The sequence below is a fragment of the Trichoderma aggressivum genome, assembly GCF_033847375.1.
Source record: "Trichoderma aggressivum f. europaeum strain CBS 100526 chromosome Unknown scaffold_016, whole genome shotgun sequence".
NCBI lineage: Eukaryota > Fungi > Ascomycota > Sordariomycetes > Hypocreales > Hypocreaceae > Trichoderma > Trichoderma aggressivum.
This window is the reverse complement of record NW_026946382.1, coordinates 112,868-130,629: the sequence shown is the minus strand read 5'-3', so window position 1 is coordinate 130,629 and position 17,762 is coordinate 112,868. Positions and strand designations below refer to the sequence as shown.

The following is a 17,762-nucleotide window of genomic DNA, read 5'->3' as shown; positions in this document are numbered from 1 at the left end:
ACGTACGTACTCGTAGGGCACCTCTTGGTGCTAAAGAAACGCCCTGCTGGAGCTCTCCAGTAAGTCTTTGGGCGTCCATGGGAGGAATAAGAAGTGGAGACATGACGATAAGCGGTGCGTCGAGTTGAGTTTGTTTGTCTGAGAGGACAAGCGGGATCGCACTAGAATCTAGGTACTAACCGGCAGTGCTTGAAATTGGAAGGCTATCTGAGAAGACGAAAACAGCCTACTACCTTAGATGCTGCACGTGGGTATTCAGAGATTGATGGTCATGAGGAATTGGAAAGGGATGGAAAACAAGGATACAGTAAAAACCAAGAAATCGTACTGATGATGCCGCAGAAATGCTACATACTATTGAGAAATATGTACATGCCATTGCGGCGACGTGGTTCCAGTTAAAACGCTCACTCATCATGTCTGGTGTGCGATGATCCGGCCTGTTCGTTTAATGGGTTGCCTAGAACTTGGAAGCCCGTGTGCTGTACCGGTTGGATCCAATGGGGCAAACAGCCACCAACACCGCGCTGGGAGTAACCTTGAAAGCCTAACAGCACAGTACGGCAGCCCGTCTTCGGCAGCCCGCCAACCAGAACTGGAATTGCAGGCTAGGGGACCCAGCTACCCAACCTTGGGAGCCTTTATAGCTCCAACCTGCTTCCCTGTGCTTCTGACCTTGGGCTTGGTGTTTTTTACGATTTTCCTCAAACAACAATCTCTTTCCACCTTCAGAATTGGATTGCCGCCTGCAACCAATCCATCTCGTGCCTCTTCACTCACTGTGTGTGCTTCACTGCCATACGCATCTCCCCCGGGGACCTCTCTTTACACTCCCAGCTACCCCGCCAGACCCCGCGATCAAGCTGTAAAAATGGTCGGACTTGGACCTCGCCCGCCTCCCTCCAGAAAGGGTACGTCGAAGATACACATCCATGTGTCCTAGGTCCTGGTATTGCAAGGCCTGTGCTCTTGTATTCCCATTTTCCCTCTCCCTGTTCTACTTGATCGGCCATCAGGGGGGACTGGCAACCTGCTGTTTCTTTGGAAACTACTTGTGATGCCCGCGCTTCCCGATATCAGGCCATGTTTGCCCGAGACAGGGATTTTGGCGGGCATCAGAACGTCGACATGACTGATGCATTTGGGCCATTGTCCACGCTGCCATCGGAAAGACACGAGTGAGGCGTGCTTAGCCTTCAATGGCCAAAGTGTCTTGCACTACACGCCTTGGCAAGCGGTTGGATAAGCAATGCAAAGGATTAGATCGTCCAGCTGCAACGTCATCGCAAAGTTACACAGGCACTCAATCTGGCTCAAAATACGGAGCACCGCGTCGTGGCACAAAGATCCTTCAACGAGATCATTTATAGAGACTTGGCGGTCCTCTTTTGTACCTACTCTTCTTCTTCACCATTAGCATTCAGAGAGCCAGACCTTTGTCAGACCCGTTGCAGAAATGCTGACCACCATTGTGCTAGGCTCCAAGGCGGATATCCCCAAGGATCTTCTCGATGAAGTCAGGAAGCTGGAGGAAATCTTCACCGTCGACACCGGCAAGCTCAAGGAGATTACTGACCACTTCGTCAATGAACTTGCCAAAGGTATGGTGCCACCGCGTGCTGATCATGCTGATCCTCGTCGTCATGCATGCTAACTTTTGGCTTCCAAGGTCTCAGCGTCGAGGGTGGCAGCATCGTGCGTAAAAATGCCCTTTCGAAATGAATGTAGGCTGTTCTAACAAAAACCTTTAGCCAATGAACCCTACCTGGGTCATGTCCTACCCTGATGGGTACGAGACTGGCTCTTTCTTGGCTCTCGATATGGGTGGAACCAATTTGCGTGTCTGCGAGATCACTCTGACAGACCGCAAGTCGGAGTTTGACATTATTCAGTCCAAGTACCGCATGCCAGAGGAGCTCAAGACTGGATCCAGCGAGGAGCTGTGGGAGTACATTGCGGACTGCCTTCACCAGTTCGTCGAGACTCACCACGGCGACTGCAGCAAGCTGGAGCCGCTACCTCTTGGCTTCACATTCTCCTATCCGGCCACTCAACATCACATCGACGAGGGTGTTCTCCAGCGCTGGACCAAGGGGTTCGACATTGCTGGCGTTGAAGGACAAAATGTCGTGCCAATGTTTGAGGCTGCTATCGCTAAGCGTGTAAGTGACGTTGGGCACCACCCAGAGAGACTTGCTCACGCGTTATATAACAGGGTGTCCCCATTAAACTGTCGGCTTTGATCAACGACACAACGGGAACATTGATTGCTTCAGCATACACTGATACCAAGATGAAGATTGGCTGCATCTTCGGAACTGGATGCAATGCCGCCTACATGGAGGATTGCGGCTCCATCCCCAAGCTGGCGCACATGAACCTCCCCCCTGACTGCCCCATGGCTATTAACTGCGAGTGGGGTGCTTTCGACAACGAGCACAAGGTCTTGCCTCGCACCAAGTACGACATCTCAATCGACAACGACTCTCCTCGCCCTGGCCAGCAGGCATTCGAGAAGATGATTGCTGGTCTCTACCTGGGCGAGATCTTCCGATTGGTCCTGGTAGACCTGCATGATAACAAGGAAGTCCATGTCTTTGAGAACCAGGACATCTCCTTGCTCCGCAGACCTTACACTCTGGATTCATCTTTCCTGTCTGGAATTGAAGAGTAAGACTCAAGAATTCACATTAGCGAGTTATTACACGTTTGCAAAAGCGGAGACTAATGCACCATCTAGGGACCCCTTCGAGAACCTTCAGGAGACTTATGATACTTTCCAGTCCAAGCTCAACATCAAGCCTACGGTACCGGAGCTTGAGCTGGTCCGCAGACTGGCGGAGCTCATCGGAACACGAGCTGCTAGGCTCTCCGCCTGCGGTGTTGCGGCCATTTGCAAGAAGAAGAACTACGAGTCTTGCCATGTCGGTGCTGACGGATCCGTCTTCAACAAGTACCCTCACTTCAAGGCCCGTGGCGCACTAGCCCTGCGCGAGATTCTCGACTGGCCTCAGAAGGCTAACCCCAAGGACGAGGATCCAGTCGAGATTCTGGCGGCCGAGGATGGTAGCGGTGTTGGAGCTGCTCTGATCGCTGCTCTGACCCTCAAGCGTGCCAAGGCGGGCAACTTGGCTGGTATCCTGCATCCTGAGCATTTTGTTTGAGCCCGAGGTATCTAAAGATGACAGCCAGAAAAGAGAACTAAAAATAGAATCTGTTTCTTTTTATTGACAATGTTCAGCAAGCATTGCGCCTGGGGTATCTGATTGAAGTCTAGGTATCTTGTTCGCTTTAACCCATAAAAGTGCACACAGGCAGTCGATACTCTGTTCAATGTTAGCCATCGCGTGCATGTAAACGCCGCTAGGGGCGGGAGTCTTACTATCCAATGTCCAGTATCGTCGTCGAACACCCTCCCATTCTCCTTGGCCGTCTTGGTTGAGCTTGGCCATGTCAACGTCGCTCTCCTCCCATTCCACATCCAGGCCCGCATCGGCACAGTGCATTTCCACGACCTTTGTGTATACATCATAGCACACTCTGCGGTCCGCACCAAGCCCGTTGAAGAAGCTGAAACGGCCTTCCTGATCCAACAGCGCGGGCACGTATTCCATGAGGAACATGCGAAGCTGCGAGTAGTCCTCTCCAAAGGTGTCAAAGTAGATGGCATCGTAAAGCTCCCCTTGCTCGAGGAGCTGGAGAACGGCTTCCTGCCATTTACCGCCATAGACCTTGTAAGCACCTTCTTCGGGTCCGCTCTTCTCCCATGTGGCCCCGAACTTGGACTCGGGGCTGGAGATGTGCTTTAGGACGGCTGGGTGCGCCTCGATGATGTGGTGTTTTGAGGGCTTGAGCTCGGCGAACATGCCATCAATGATGCCCATGCCGAAGCCGATGTTGAGGATGCGCTTGCCGGGCTGCGCGTCGGGGATGAGCGCGGCGACGGAGCGGCGCATGATGTCCGTTTCCCAGGCCATCATGACGCCGTTGAGGTCTGAGTCGAGGAGCTTGTTATCGTCGTAGGTGAGGTCGGACTGCAGGTACTCTTCGCTCGTGACGGGCTTCTCGTTGGCATCGGGAGGGACGAATTTGAGAGGCTCTGCAGCCTCGACTACTTCGACGTCGCCGTCTTGGGCCTTTGCTTCGTCAGTGGCGGCTTCTTGCTCTTGGTCTTGCATGGTTTCGTCATCTTCGTCTTCGTCATCTCCGCCGGAAGAGAGCTCTTCGTAGCCGTCCATCAAAGCAAGGAGGATCTCTGCGCGAACACCGGCATCAACGCAGAGGTTATACAGGGTCTTTCGGCCGAGGCGGTAGGCGACGCAGGCGGGCGTCTCATTATTGGCATCGACGTCGTTCCAGATGGCGCCGGAGAAGAAGAGCTGGCTCACAACCTCACGAGCCTCTTCCACACACCCGTCCTCGCCCTCATCTTCCTCGCCGCTCGGTTCGTCGGCCGGGCCACAGGCGCGGATCGCGGCATGAAGCGGGGTCTCGCCGGTCTTGGGATCCTGGAGGCTGGCCTTGCTGCGGTCGTCGAGGAGCTTCTTCAGGCCGCTCAGGTCGTGGCCCCATGCGTGGTAGAGGACATCGCGAGTCTCTTGGGGGCACTCGGGGGAGACTCTGGCTTCGAGGGAGTCGTCAATGGGCGCCGGCATGGTGGGAAAAGGATATTGATATGGAGGGGTAAATATAATATGGATATCTATATGGAAGTTGTTATTTCAGCCCGGGCCTAGCTTTTGGCATCGGTGATGTTTGGTGTTAGCCGAAATAGGTACCTGGATATGGATGTAGACTCGTACCTGCTCTCAGTACAGTGGAATCTAACCAGCTTGATTGGTACCTCAGTACTTCAATGTCAAATCCTTTAAACCTTCACAGAGAAAATACCATCCGCAGCAGTCACCAAACGTAAAAAAAATTAAAAAATTGGGATCAAATTGATTGCTCGCATTACCCCACCCAGCCCAGCCGTTGCATGTGGTCATCCAGCTAAGCAATTGATGCTAGTCGATGCTTGATCGATTGCTCTAGCGCTGTGATTTCGCCGGCTAGCTGCTCGTGTAGTGGGGCAACCCTCTGTAGCCTCTGAAGCTCCAGTGGATCTGGGCGCAACCCGAACTCCGTACGCACGTCTATCGAGCGCTGTAGGCCGCTGTGGGCCGCTGTGGCCATCTCACGTTGCCCAGTTGGTCACCGTGATTCGCCCAATCTAGCTGGCGATTGGCCCGTCGGTGGGGTTCCAGGTTTATCGATTTGCAGCCAAGGTTCGGACGGCATTCAAAGGGGCCTCGAACTATTTCCTCTTGCAGCATCCAAGCAAAGAGAAGGGAAAAATTCTAAAGCATTGCGCTGAGTGAGTAATTTTGGCTGCGTCTTGCTTTTTTGCCTTGAGCAAAGATACGATTCGTCGCATCCACCCTGCCGGCATCTTTCTATTCGCTGCAGCATCCTTGCCCCATCTGCAAGGTGAGTTACGACCTCGGAAACGGCACCGACAAAGCCTGCATCGCGTTCTTTGATTTCCTCGCCTTTCGCATCGCATCATCCCTGTTCTTGCTGCGTCAATTGGAATCGAGTCTTCCAGCCATTGCGTTTCCGTCGCCTGCGATTATCCTTGCCAGAGCTCGCTAGCCCGTGTCCCCATGCTGATTGCGAAAGATTTAAAGGCCATCGACAAGAATTGGAAAGCCCTCCGACCTCGCGGTAAATCCTCCCAAGTTGGTCCGGGCGTCGTCGTCATGAAGTTCGGCGAGCAGTTGCGGTCAAGCATCATCCGAGAGTACCAGTGGTACTACATCGACTACAATGGCCTCAAGGGCGAGCTGAGAGATGCCACGGGCCCTCTGGCCGTTAACGGCTCCGGCCATAAGGAGTGGACCGAGGATGACGAGACGCGCTTCGTGGGCAAGCTGGAGACGGAGCTTGAAAAGGTCCACACCAAGCAGCAGGTCAAGGCCATGGAGATTTCTCGCCGCATTGCCGTCAGCGAGCGCGAAGTCAAGGACGTTGTCAACCGATTGAACGAGCGCGGCCTCGGCGAAGATGGCCCTAGCGAGGAGGAATTCTTGCTGCTGGAGGAGGACCTGAGTGACATCATTGCCGACGTTCATGACCTGGCCAAGTTTGTCCAGCTCAATTACACCGGCTTTTACAAGATCATCAAGAAGCACGACGTGGGCGAACTCCTTCTTTGGTCTGCGTTTGTCCGTTGCAGCCTTGCTAACCGACGCGGCGTATTAGAAATTGACCGGATGGCACCTCCGTCCCGCGTTCGATACCCGACTCAAGGCCAAGCCCTTCTACAAGGAAAACTACGACGCCTCCGTCATCAAGCTGTCCAAGCTGTATGATCTTGTCCGAACACGAGGTAACCCAGTCAAGGGCGACAGCGCGGCCGGTGGCTCCCAGGCCAGCTTTATCCGACAGACGACCAAATACTGGGTGCATCCCGACAATGTGACGGAACTCAAGCTCATTATCCTCAAGCACCTGCCTGTCTTGGTTTTCAATGCTAGCAAGGAATTTGAGCAGCAGGACCAGGCCATCACATCCATCTACTACGATAATCCCGAGAAATGGGACCTCTACGAGGGCCGCCTGAAGAAGACCGAAGGTGCGGAGGCTATTCGACTTCGATGGTATGGTGGCATGAAGACTGAGACCATCTTCGTCGAGCGCAAAACTCACCGAGAAGATTGGACCGGAGAGAAGTCAGTCAAGGCTCGATTTTCGATTAAGGAGAAGAATGTCAATGCCTACATGAAAGGCGAGCTGCTGCCTGCTGCTATTTTCGAAAAGGCTCGCAAGGAGGGCAAGAAATCGGAAAAGGCCATTGCCGAGGACGAGAGACTTGCTGCGGAAATCCAGTACTCTGTGCTGAGGCGCGGATACAAGCCTGTCTGCCGCTCTTTCTACAACCGAACCGCTTTCCAGCTGCCTGCGGATGCTCGTGTGCGAATTTCTTTGGATACCGAGCTGACCATGGTTCGAGAGGATAACCTGGATGGCCGTGCTCGCTCTGGTGACAACTGGAGACGCATGGACATTGGAGTCGACTACCCCTTTTCGCAGCTGCCTCCTGAGGATGTCGTGCGCTTCCCCTACGCCATTCTTGAGGTGAAGCTCCAGACACAGGTTGGACAGGAGCCGCCGGAGTGGATCAGACAGCTCATCTCGTCTCATCTGGTGGAGGCTGTCCCCAAGTTTTCCAAGTTCATTCACGGCACTGCCTGCCTGTTCCCTAACCGTATCAAGCTTCTTCCTTTCTGGATGCCCCAGATGGATGTCGATATCCGCAAGCCCGTCACACATGACTTTGGCATCCGTCGACCTGATATTTCTGGAACGACGACAACATCAGATGACGAAGAAGAAGAGCTCGATTCTGATGATGAAGAGTTGGATGCTGTCCGTCGCGGTGCCGGTAACGGCGTATCTAGCAGACACGGCGCCAGGCTTCGCGGCCCTGCTGCCGACATGGAAGGCCAGACGGTTGATTTGCCGACTGCAAACGACGACTACCCCATCTATGACTCTGACGAAGAGTACGACGAGAACTACGAGCTGGAAGAGGCCCGCAGAGTCGGTGGCTGGCACTACTACCAGGTCCTCTTCTCAACAAAGGCCAGTGCCGCTGCTTCGGGCGCTTGGAGCGTCTTGAAATACGTCGTTCCGCACCCTCACGGAAGCGAGATTCCTCGATCCGACAGACTGACAACGCTCTTCCGCAACAGCGAGATCCAAAACAAGAGGTTTAAAGCGCCTCCGGGCAAGAAGATTTACGTTCCGGTTCGCGTAGAGCCCAAGGTGTATTTTGCCGCCGAGAGGACGTTTCTTGGATGGGTATATTGAAACGCATTCATAAAATCATAGCGTGAGGGATTTTTTTTACTGACTTTCTGTGTCTAGATTGAGTACTCGATTTACATTGGAACGATTGCCACTACTCTTCTCAACTTTGGAGAGCACCCTACCCCGACCGCGTTTTGGATCGCTGGCATCTTCACCTTTTTAGCCATCTTTAGCCTTCTCTACTCCGTGGGCATCTATCTCTACCGAAGCCGATCGATTCGCAACCGCAAGGCTGCTCGCTACTACGACCGCTGGGGACCTAGTGTGCTCTGCGTTGCTCTGTTTGTGGCTGCCGGGTGCAACTTTGTGTATGAAGGCCGAGAGAGAAAGTACTGGTAAAAGGAAGGGGAAAGACAAATCTGTATATGGGGGCTAAGTCACAAAGACTGTATAATATGCGCGTCCAGTCTTCCACTGTAGATGGAAGTGCATCGCACTTGTAAAGTCGGATAGTAATTGTGTTGAGCTGGCGGGAGAAGACTGGACGATGGAGTTGAGCTTTTCTTATTGTTTTAGGATAACAACTTGTTTGAATTCACTTTCTCATATCTTCCTTTTATTCAAGTCTTTTGCTAAACGAAGTAACAAGGCTTCATGCTCTCGTGTGATCTTGAATTAAGAATGACTCAAACTGCCTTGCATTAGATTATCTAGCATTCTATCCCCTTTTCAAATTGGCCATCAGAAACAATTGCGTGCCCCGAGTTCATAACAAAAACCAATAAACCCAAAATTTCTTCCCTTAAATCCCTGAGAAACCTTCTTCAAACAACGGCCGTAACTCTCCGAACACTCTTTCTCGCACCCTCGCCAGACACCATGATGGCATTCTCAGCCTCCAGCGCTCTCATTACTTCATTAAACTCAGCCGTCTCGATGGGCACGCTGGAAGATTCAGCCAGTCTCCTGGACACGTCGTTCCATCGGACGGTGTTTCCGCCAGCAGTCATCTCATCCAGCAGCCGGAGTGCCGCGTCCTTGAGTTCGCTGCGGCGCTTCCGTTCCGCGGTGCTGGTGCCTTCTGTGAGCAGGCTCATGTCAATTCTACCCTCAGAGTCCGTAGCGGCCGTTTTAAGGGCAGACTGAATGAGGCGGTAAGCTTCCTGAACGTCGTCCTTCGTGACGGTCTCGGAGAGACGCATCTTGGCGTGGGCTTCGGCGAGACGGATCATGCTTTCGAGTTGTCGAGTGGTGGCCGTGATGCGCTTCTCTGCGGCGCGGACGTCTTGGCCGAGAGCGCGCATGGCGACGTAGCTGTCGACAAGCTCCTTGGCGGCTTCTTCTGAAATCACGGGCTGAATATTGGCGCGGGCGTACGAGATGTACAGAGTCAGGAACTCGACAGGGAGGATGTCGTTGCTGGTGGGTGCCGACTGAGGCTTGTCTTCCAGGTACATGGACAAGAGATGCTTTGCCATCCGACGGTCCGTCTTGTCGTCAACTCGATCAAGGATAAGATAGATGAGGTCGAAACGGGAAAGTAGGGTGGGCGGAAGGTCGATATTTTGAGGGACGGACAGGTCGGGGTTATAGCGACTGCCGATGGGGTTGGCAGAAGCAAGAATGCTGGTTCGAGCGTTGAGAGTGGTGATGATGCCGGCCTTGGCTATTGACACTGTCTGCTGCTCCATTACCTCGTGAAGGACTGACCGAGTCGATTCGTTCATCTTGTCAAACTCGTCAATGCAGCAAACACCTCCGTCAGACAGTACCAAAGCACCAGATTCGAGAACAAGCTGTCTAGTCTCGGGATCACGAGTGACGTATGCAGTCAAACCAACGGCCGAAGAACCCTTGCCACTTGTATAAACACCACGAGGAGCAATCTTGTGGATATATGACAGCATTTGCGATTTAGCGGTAGACGGATCACCACAGAGGAGAATGTTGATGTCGCCTCTGTATTTGGGGCTGCCACCCTTTTGGAAGGTCTTATTGGTGCCGCCAAAGAGCTGCAGCAGGATACCCTTCTTGACGTCGTCCATTTCATAGATCGAAGGAGCTAGTGATCTGGAAAGGAGCTCGTAAATGTCAGGGCGACGTGACGTCTCTCGGATCTTCAGCTCATCCTCGGCCGTAATGCGACGAGTCTCTTCCATTTCATCCTTGCGTGTTTCCACCTCATCTTCGCCTTCCACACCAAGTGTGGATGGGTCAGCTCCAAGGCGCTTCTTGTCGACTTTTTGAACATGCAAGACATCCACATAGGTCTTGTAAATGCTTTTGATGGCCCTTTGTCGCGGATTCACTCGCACAGGACTGACGCGGAAGATGCCAGTCAACTGAACACGATCACCAGCCTTGCAGAAGTCAACAAGCTCGTTATAGACGCATACGGAGACGGAATGGGGCGTCTGGCCGGCAGGAATGCTGTCTGGGGTCTCTTGAAGCTTGATGACTTGCTTATCTTCAAATGAGCACCTGTTGTGGACGATCTGCATCGAGTTCTTGGAGGCGCACATGGGACGAGGACATTCAGTAGGCTCTCGAATCTTGCCCCTGTCCAACCCGACGTTGACCGAGTGGTTGCAGACGTTGCAGCGGAAGAAGGCATCTTTCATGTCGGGGATCACTGGTGTGGTACGAATCACAAGGCCCTTGATAGATACAAGGCGATCCATGTCTAATCCATGTTAGCTATGATTTGTTTTTCTTTCACTTGACGAGGCCAACAAGAATTCTACTCACCAGAAGGGTTCAGGTCTCTCAAATTAGTCATATTATCAAGACCAAACGGACGCACGACGTAAAGTGAAGCTGCCACTTGATCCTCCAAGGTGGGTTCTTCGTCTCGAGGACGGGGTGTAGGAGTGATGCCCTCGTCAGGCCTGTCAGAGCTAGGAAATACAGGCTCAGAGCCTTGGGTGCTTCGTTGAGAAGCTTGCTGTCCGGCACTACTTTGTGACGGCCGGTTCCTCATCGTCTCAGCCTGAGCAATGTCAAGCATCAAGTCATGAACAGACTGATCCATGACAGGCACCACCTCCTGAGGGTAGGCTTGGATCTGATGCCATAGCTTCCTTGTTGGTGGGTAGAGATTCAAATCCGAAATGTCGAGGTAAAGTCTAGTGGTGCCAAGCAATAGCATGTTCTGCAGAGCCTCCCAGTAAGGCTTGGATTCGGCGTCGGGGGCAGCATGCACCTCGGCATCCGTAAGACCATCCCTATACATGCGGTACTTGAGCGTGAAGTGTCGCAAAAAGTCTTTGAAAGTGGCAAATGTATCATCAATGGACACAGTAGTACCCCAGATGAGACTTTGACCGGCGCCACCCAGATGATCGGCCTCAGAGGTATTGGGGTCTCGGTTCGCGAAAGAGGCAGCGTCGGAGCCGGGGGCTTGGCCCTCTCTCATTACTCGCCCTGCTTCGTCCAGGATAACATGTCGAGGAGCACGAGGGGTTCTGACGGTGTCTGAATTGATGTCTCCACGTCTGTAAGGCGTCCCACGGCTGGAGCCAACAAAGAGGCCACTGCTTTCGCTGCGCAGATCCGAGTGCAGCCTCGGGGTCCGGCCAGGACTAGAGCTAGGTTCGTATCGAATGGGAGAAGATTCTATGCGAATTCACCGGTAAGCATGGAAATTTCAAGTCTGTCCGTCTGTACATCTGTATATAGTAAAGCATTACCTCCAGCAAGGCCTGCACTGGCTCGCGGTGTTCGTTGGCCAGTCGACTGAGTATCAGTCATCTGCCTCAGCGGTGAGCTCGGCGCATGCCCATTGGTAGGCTGCGTGCTCTGGCTGTTGGACATCTGCCGCAGAGGCGACGAAACATCTCCCATGACCTCATCGATGCCTTGTGCGGGAGCTGGCGAGGACTGATAGAAGAGCGGGCTGGACACCAATTGCGCGGGGGTTCCGGCCTCAGAATTCCGCGTTGAGCGACGGGGCGTCGCAGACTGCGAGTCCCTCTGCCTTCGGTTTGGCGTCGACATCTTGGAGCGGTGCAATGGGGCGGGGATTTGAGGCTGGCGATGGTCCAAAACGAGCTGGGATTTTGGCAGAGCTGGGGGTTTTGGGCAAAAGCTACGGCAAAAACGAGGGGCAATGCGAGTGGCAGGGCGGTGGGAGTCGCGTTTTCTGCCCAATTTCCCATTTCCCTGCGCAGACGCGTAAAGTGCTTTTCCCCAGACGCGACTCTAGCGGCAGCACACGTTAAGGGCCGGAGCGGCGAAAGGTTGGGCCGAGGCCTGTCGTTTTTGGAGGGGCTCGTTTGGGGGACACCTTTTAGGTGAAGCCAGCCGTTGCGAGTCGGAGCTTGAACCTGGTATCGCTATCACTATCACTCTCGCAGCATCACAATCCGCACAACCGCCAAGATGTCTCCCGGAATGACCCTTTTCGCCGTTCAGGCAATCCTCATCCTCGGCACGGAGGATGGCTCTAGGATATTCGCCAAGTACTTTTCTCCGCCTCACGCCGCTCCCTCTGGTATGCACACGCACCCATAGGATCAAGCTGGACAAGACAGCTTGCGCCCCGAGTATTTGTTGCAATGCGCAATTGCTAATGACAGACTTGTTTGATAGGCAGCGCAAGCACATCGAGCCACCCGTACACCGACCTGAAATCCCAGAAGGCGTTCGAGAAGGGCCTCATTGACAAGACCGCCAAGCAGACGGGCGACATCATCCTCTACGACAACCGGATCGTCCTCTACAAGATGGAGTCCGACGTCATGCTCTACGTGGTCGGTGCCGCCGACGAGAACGAGATTCTGCTCTACAACACTGTTCTGGCTCTTCGTGATTCCCTTCACCTCCTGTTCAAGTCAGTACTCTCTCCGTGTTCTGTGGCTGGAAACGTTCTTACTAACGCCCCAAGCCAGGCAATCCGTTGATAAGAGGACCATTGTCGAAAACTACGACCTCGTCTCGCTGGCCATTGATGAAATTGTCGACGACGGCATCATCCTCGAGACCGACCCTACCATCATCGTCCAGCGGGTCAGCCGTGCGCCCACCCAGGACGTTCCCCTGGGCCGCATCGATTTCAGCGAACAGGGTGTTAACAACCTGGCGCAGCTCGGCAAGTCGAAGCTCACAGATTGGCTTCGCCAGGGGCTGTAAATACAAAACCTGGGGATCGGTTGGAGTTTAATGTCGTTCACAGCGGTCTGTTGCACTAAAAGATTACGTTTATAGTTGATTATTCCTTGCTTTCTTATTCCTTGAAATGCGAGATCGGTTTATATACAAGGCAGGGGTATAATGAATATATGCATCTTCCTCTTCTGGTTCTATTCCGGCATTGCTTTTCTCTCTCATGACCTAATCTCCGAAGCCGCCTTACGTAGGCGGTTCATAACGGCAGCGGCAATATCCAGCTCGCCTTCTATGCCATCTACAAAAATCGTGTCTATGTTTCGTCGATCCAACTCCCGCAAAGCAGAGAACAGCCCCTGAGCTATCCTCTTGGTGTCCTGTCCCAAGTCTATGTCGAAAAGCTCGCCGACGACCTCTCCCTGGCTGTTCTTGAGATCCCCCTTATACACTCGATATGCAGGGCTGAGATACTCGTCGTCGTGCGCGTCTGAGTTGACGGGGGCTGGCCGTAAATCGCCGCACTCGAGGCCCGCCCCCGACTTCCACCGCTGTGTCCGGATGATGCCTATTCTCTTTGATGAATGGCCGTTTGTTTTTTGAGTATTGCCGTTTTCTGTAGCGCCGGTAACTCCAACATCGGACGGCAAAACGCCATCGGAGCCGTCCGTGTAGGTAGACTCGTAAAGCACCACCCTTGCCTTGGGGCTATAGTGCTTGTACTTCATTCCCGGTGCCCTCGGCGCTGCTTTCCCCTCCTCACTGTGATCCTTGTAGGCCTTGACTACGTTCTCCCAGCCAGGACAGCTCCGGAGCTCCTCCAAACCGATGCCTCCAGGACGCAGCACCACAGGAGGTTCGCAGAGGCCGTCCACGACGGTACTCTCAACACCAACCTGGCACGGACCGCCATCGAGAATGATTTCAATCCGCCCATCCAGATCATCCTTGACATGCTGCGCTGCCGTGGGTGACGGCTTGGTCGAGGCGTTTGCCGAGGGCGCAGCCAAAGGCACACCAGCAAGCTTGATGAGGCTCAAAGCCAGCGGCGACGACGGCATCCTGGCACCAAACGTCGAGAGTCCCGCGGTAACCTCCGGCGCCAGCTTCGAAGGCTTCGGGTTAGGCAGCAGAATCGTCAAGGGACCCGGCCAGAAGCGGTCTATCAGCGTCTGATACCTGCTCGGGATCGCCTCCTCATCGTCGCTCTTCTTGCCCAGCAGCTCCCGCAGCATGTAAAGGTCCGCAACGTGCACAATCAGCGGGTTGTCCGACGGCCGGCCCTTGGCGGCGTAGATGCCCTTGACGGAGCCGCTGCGAGTTGCATCGGCGCCGAGGCCGTAGACCGTCTCCGTAGGGAAAGCCACGGGCGTGTCGCTGGTCTTGAGATAGTTGGCTGCGTCTTGCAGAGCGGCGATGGCATCTTTTGCTTCGGGCAAGATGCGCCATTCCTCGACCTTTGAGGTTCCGGCAGAGGCTTCGAAACGGCCGAGCTGAGTGCCCTTGCCGGGGGCAACGTTTACTATTCTGGTTTCCATGGTGGCTGTCATGCGGGCGTTTGCCCGGGTGCGAGAGAGTGACACTGTCGAGGCTGTAAGTGCTCGAGGCAAGCCTCGGTGATGAAGTTGACGTAGGGAAATTATGACGAAGGTGGCGGGGTATCTGATATTTTATCTGTGCACTTTGCTTTGAATCTCTGGCTGTGAAATGGTGCTCAGAATGAATAAGAAGTTGTGGCAGTTCTAGTTGAATATTTGAGTGGTTGAAAAAGCTGTCAAGACTCATTCATATGGAAATTATATATTGCGCCGGTTTCGCCGTGCCTACGAAATGTAGGGTGGGCGGAAAATTTCATCTGGCGGCTTACACGTTTGAATCAGACGTGCATTAGTAGCGATTCCGACGCCACTCCGAGGGCTGAGCCACTGAACATCCAAAATGCACTGTAGATGTTCCTTCGTAGCAGCGTTATGTAGCAGGAAGACAAAAGCTCCAAAGAATTGAAAGAAAAGAGAAAGCTTTTCAATTCTCACTCAGGCGGTGACGATCCAAATGCTGTAGCCCTCGCTGTCTAACACTCTTTCTATACTCTTGTTTTGCCTTGTTGAGTGCATATGTCTATCTATATACCGTATGTCAAACAACCACTGAGCGCTGCCAGCAAACTCAACACACTCAGCAAATCCACCTATATCAACTACCATATATCTGGCTCATATACTACAAATGCCTCCCTTTTCTTTTCTCTTTCTTTAACCTCTTACCAAACTCCGCGCTCTTCGCTTTTCGTCTTCCGTCAGGACCCAGTCGATGCCGTCTTCTCCGTCCTGAGCACAGATTTCATCCCATTCCTCGTCTTCCATGTTCGCAACCATGAGCAGTTGTGTCACCCTACTGAACACTTCCTTGACGCTGTAGTTGCCTCGCGAGACCACGTCCACTATGGAGTTGAAATCCCTTTCCATGCGAATTGCGCCGTATGCGCTCGTCTTTCCACCGTAGCCGAGAATCCTCTTCTCCAGAATTCGAGACAGGTAACGCGCTGTCATGTCCATGAGGCTGCTGAATGTACCCGGCGTCAGGAGCCGGCCAATAGCCTTCATGAGTTGATCCCATCCGTGTTCGAAGCGCCGCGAGACTTGATCCAGCATGGCTCCTTCTGCTTCGTCATTCTCCTGGGCGATTGCCGCAATGTCTTGCTCAGTCAGCGTATAGTCGGCGTCGCGGAATGTGTCGCTGAGGACCGGTCTTAGCCGTAGCTTGACCACTTGGTTAAATAGGACCTGAATTGCTTCATTAAGCAGTTCTGTCGTCTTTCCAATAAACGCCGTCTCCAGTGCGCGCAGTGCGCCCACGACAGCCACCACATCGCGTTCGAACGGGAAAGCTTGTTTTAGCAAGGCTTCGATTTCTTCTTTTTGTTGTGCTGGCCCATCCGGGGAGCCAATACGGCCGTGAATGATTCTAACCAGATATTCATTGGCCATATCCAAGCTGTTGATGAGAACAATGAATTGTATAATCTTTTCCTCCGGCGGGAATCCTCCTTGGATAGCCGCCTTTGGGTAAGACTCGTCGCGCATCTTGCGCTGTATCATACCCACAAAGTCGCCGGTAAGGACTCGACTGACCGATGGAACGACAGAAGTAACAACGTCCTTCTGCGAGGTGGATAAGCACCTCTGAAGCACGGCGTTGACAATATACATAACATCATCAACCGCGAGTATTATGTAGGGAGTGTTGCCCTCTATTGGTTTATTCAAACTCAAGGACAGGCCACTGGGGTACTCGTCCAGCTGAAACGCCTTCTCAACGGATCGACGGAAGAAAAAGGTAGACATGACGTTGTAGGGGGATATCAGTTTAGAAGACACCTTGCCGTAAAGTTTCGATTTGACAAGCAATTCTGCTAATCTCAGAGGTGCATCTTGATCCGCTGGGTCCTGTGCGAGAACGGTTAGAGAGGGAGGGAGTCAAGCGGGAGGAGAACTATTATCTGTAGGTTGTACATACCATGGACTTTGCTGAAATAAATCTAGTGTAGAATGACCACTGCGCAAGCATGACGGAGATCTCATGCAGCAGGCCATCAACCTCCTTCATGTTGACTCCCTCGTCCTCGCTGCTACGAGGATTGTTTCCCATGCCTGCCGCAGGTGAGTTCATCCTGGGGATGCCTCCTCGAGGAGGCTGTGGTAAGAAGCTCTGGACCAGAAATGAGAAAGGATAGCTCTTGACGTCTGTCAGCTTCTTGTCGACTCCGCGCTCGTCGCCCCATGTGTCGAGAATGATGCCTCCCTGAACATCTGCCTCCATCTGGATGCGCTCGATAACGCGTACCATCTTCCCCGCGCCGTAGTGTCTCTCGACGAGCCCTCCGTGGCCCTCGACAATCTGTGCGATGTGCTGGAAGAGCCTCGTCAGGGAGTTGGCGTAGATGATGCCCTCCTTGCGATTCTGGCCAGCCATGCCGTCCTTGAGAGTGGCTCGAGCCGTACCCGCGACACCCTGGCACACGTATTTTCCGTAGACATCCAGTCCAACCTCGGCTCTCCCGATGAGAGGGAACAGCTTGAAGAATCTCGTCACCTTGGCGCCGTCGCCTTCAGACGCCGCCTTGTCAAACTCCCGCAGGAAGAGGCCGCACAGGCTCTCCTTGGCCGTCTCCAGCGTGACCCAGGGCGCATCAGGCACCTCGACGCTGGGCACAATGTTGGCGGCAAAGGCTCCCTTGGTGATGGCCTCTGGGATCTTGCTTGCGCGGGCAATGTACGCCGCCGCCGCCTCCCAGTCCTGCGGCGCCCCCATGGATCCAACCACGCCATTGACGCACGCCTTGAGCTCGGCCACCTGCTCCACGACGCCCAGCGTGTCCTCCACGCGGCTCTTTTCCAGATCCAGCTCCTTGACCCTATTGCTGAGCCGTCCGGCCGTGTCTGCCGCCGTAGAGAGCATGTCGTTGCTGATGGATCGAGCCGCAATCACCTGGGCGCCCAGCCCGGCACGCAGGAGGTCCAGCCTGCCCAGGTCCCGCGACAGGTCGGCCTGCGATTCGAGGAGCGCATCGAGCCTCGCGGTTATGGCTGCCTCGCGTTCGTGAAGGGCGGCGAGTGTTGCGCGTATCTCGGCCTCGGTGGTGGCATTTTGGACGGCCGACGCTGCTACAGCATGGCTGCCGCCGCGAAGGACGCCGTTAGAGGCTGACATTGGCGCTGAGAACGAGTATCGAGGAGGCGCATAGCTGCCCCTGGCAAGCGTCTTCGAGGCGGGTTTTGCTGGCCTTTGGAGTCGCTGCACCGCCCGAGGTCACCAGCTGGCGGATTGGGAGGTTGCAGTTGCAGCTTTGTTGGTGGTGTTCTGGT

The 17,762-nt window shown here is 53.9% G+C and overlaps 7 protein-coding genes across 7 annotated transcripts; 3 read left to right on the top strand and 4 right to left on the bottom strand.

The window, feature by feature from the left end:
* Positions 1 to 1,456: 1,456 nt before the first annotated feature.
* On the top strand, positions 1,457 to 3,164 carry Triagg1_4876 (uncharacterized protein; the record flags this gene model as incomplete). The annotated part of the gene is made up of 5 exons (XM_062899327.1): positions 1,457 to 1,601; positions 1,670 to 1,695; positions 1,752 to 2,162; positions 2,216 to 2,670; positions 2,741 to 3,164. The coding sequence occupies 5 exons, from the start codon at positions 1,457 to 1,459 to the stop codon at positions 3,162 to 3,164; spliced, it is 1,461 nt and encodes a 486-aa protein (XP_062756057.1).
* A 127-nt stretch (positions 3,165 to 3,291) lies between these two features.
* On the bottom strand, positions 3,292 to 4,655 carry Triagg1_4875 (uncharacterized protein; the record flags this gene model as incomplete). The annotated part of the gene is made up of 2 exons (XM_062899326.1): positions 3,292 to 3,326; positions 3,383 to 4,655. The coding sequence occupies 2 exons, from the start codon at positions 4,653 to 4,655 to the stop codon at positions 3,292 to 3,294; spliced, it is 1,308 nt and encodes a 435-aa protein (XP_062756056.1).
* A 990-nt stretch (positions 4,656 to 5,645) lies between these two features.
* Triagg1_4874 (uncharacterized protein) lies at positions 5,646 to 8,193 on the top strand (the record flags this gene model as incomplete). The annotated part of the gene is made up of 3 exons (XM_062899325.1): positions 5,646 to 6,206; positions 6,244 to 7,845; positions 7,912 to 8,193. 3 exons carry the CDS (start codon positions 5,646 to 5,648, stop codon positions 8,191 to 8,193), a joined length of 2,445 nt encoding a protein of 814 aa, XP_062756055.1.
* A 425-nt stretch (positions 8,194 to 8,618) lies between these two features.
* Positions 8,619 to 11,790, bottom strand: Triagg1_4873 (uncharacterized protein; the record flags this gene model as incomplete). The annotated part of the gene is made up of 3 exons (XM_062899324.1): positions 8,619 to 10,477; positions 10,543 to 11,409; positions 11,484 to 11,790. The coding sequence occupies 3 exons, from the start codon at positions 11,788 to 11,790 to the stop codon at positions 8,619 to 8,621; spliced, it is 3,033 nt and encodes a 1,010-aa protein (XP_062756054.1).
* A 384-nt stretch (positions 11,791 to 12,174) lies between these two features.
* On the top strand, positions 12,175 to 12,924 carry Triagg1_4872 (uncharacterized protein; the record flags this gene model as incomplete). Its single annotated transcript, XM_062899323.1, has 3 exons — positions 12,175 to 12,286; positions 12,385 to 12,625; positions 12,684 to 12,924. 3 exons carry the CDS (start codon positions 12,175 to 12,177, stop codon positions 12,922 to 12,924), a joined length of 594 nt encoding a protein of 197 aa, XP_062756053.1.
* Positions 12,925 to 13,118: 194 nt separating this feature from the next.
* Positions 13,119 to 14,447, bottom strand: Triagg1_4871 (uncharacterized protein; the record flags this gene model as incomplete). The annotated part of the gene is made up of 1 exon (XM_062899322.1): positions 13,119 to 14,447. One exon carries the CDS (start codon positions 14,445 to 14,447, stop codon positions 13,119 to 13,121), a length of 1,329 nt encoding a protein of 442 aa, XP_062756052.1.
* A 702-nt stretch (positions 14,448 to 15,149) lies between these two features.
* On the bottom strand, positions 15,150 to 17,607 carry Triagg1_4870 (uncharacterized protein; the record flags this gene model as incomplete). The annotated part of the gene is made up of 2 exons (XM_062899321.1): positions 15,150 to 16,343; positions 16,414 to 17,607. The coding sequence occupies 2 exons, from the start codon at positions 17,605 to 17,607 to the stop codon at positions 15,150 to 15,152; spliced, it is 2,388 nt and encodes a 795-aa protein (XP_062756051.1).
* Between the last annotated feature and the right edge of the window lie 155 nt (positions 17,608 to 17,762).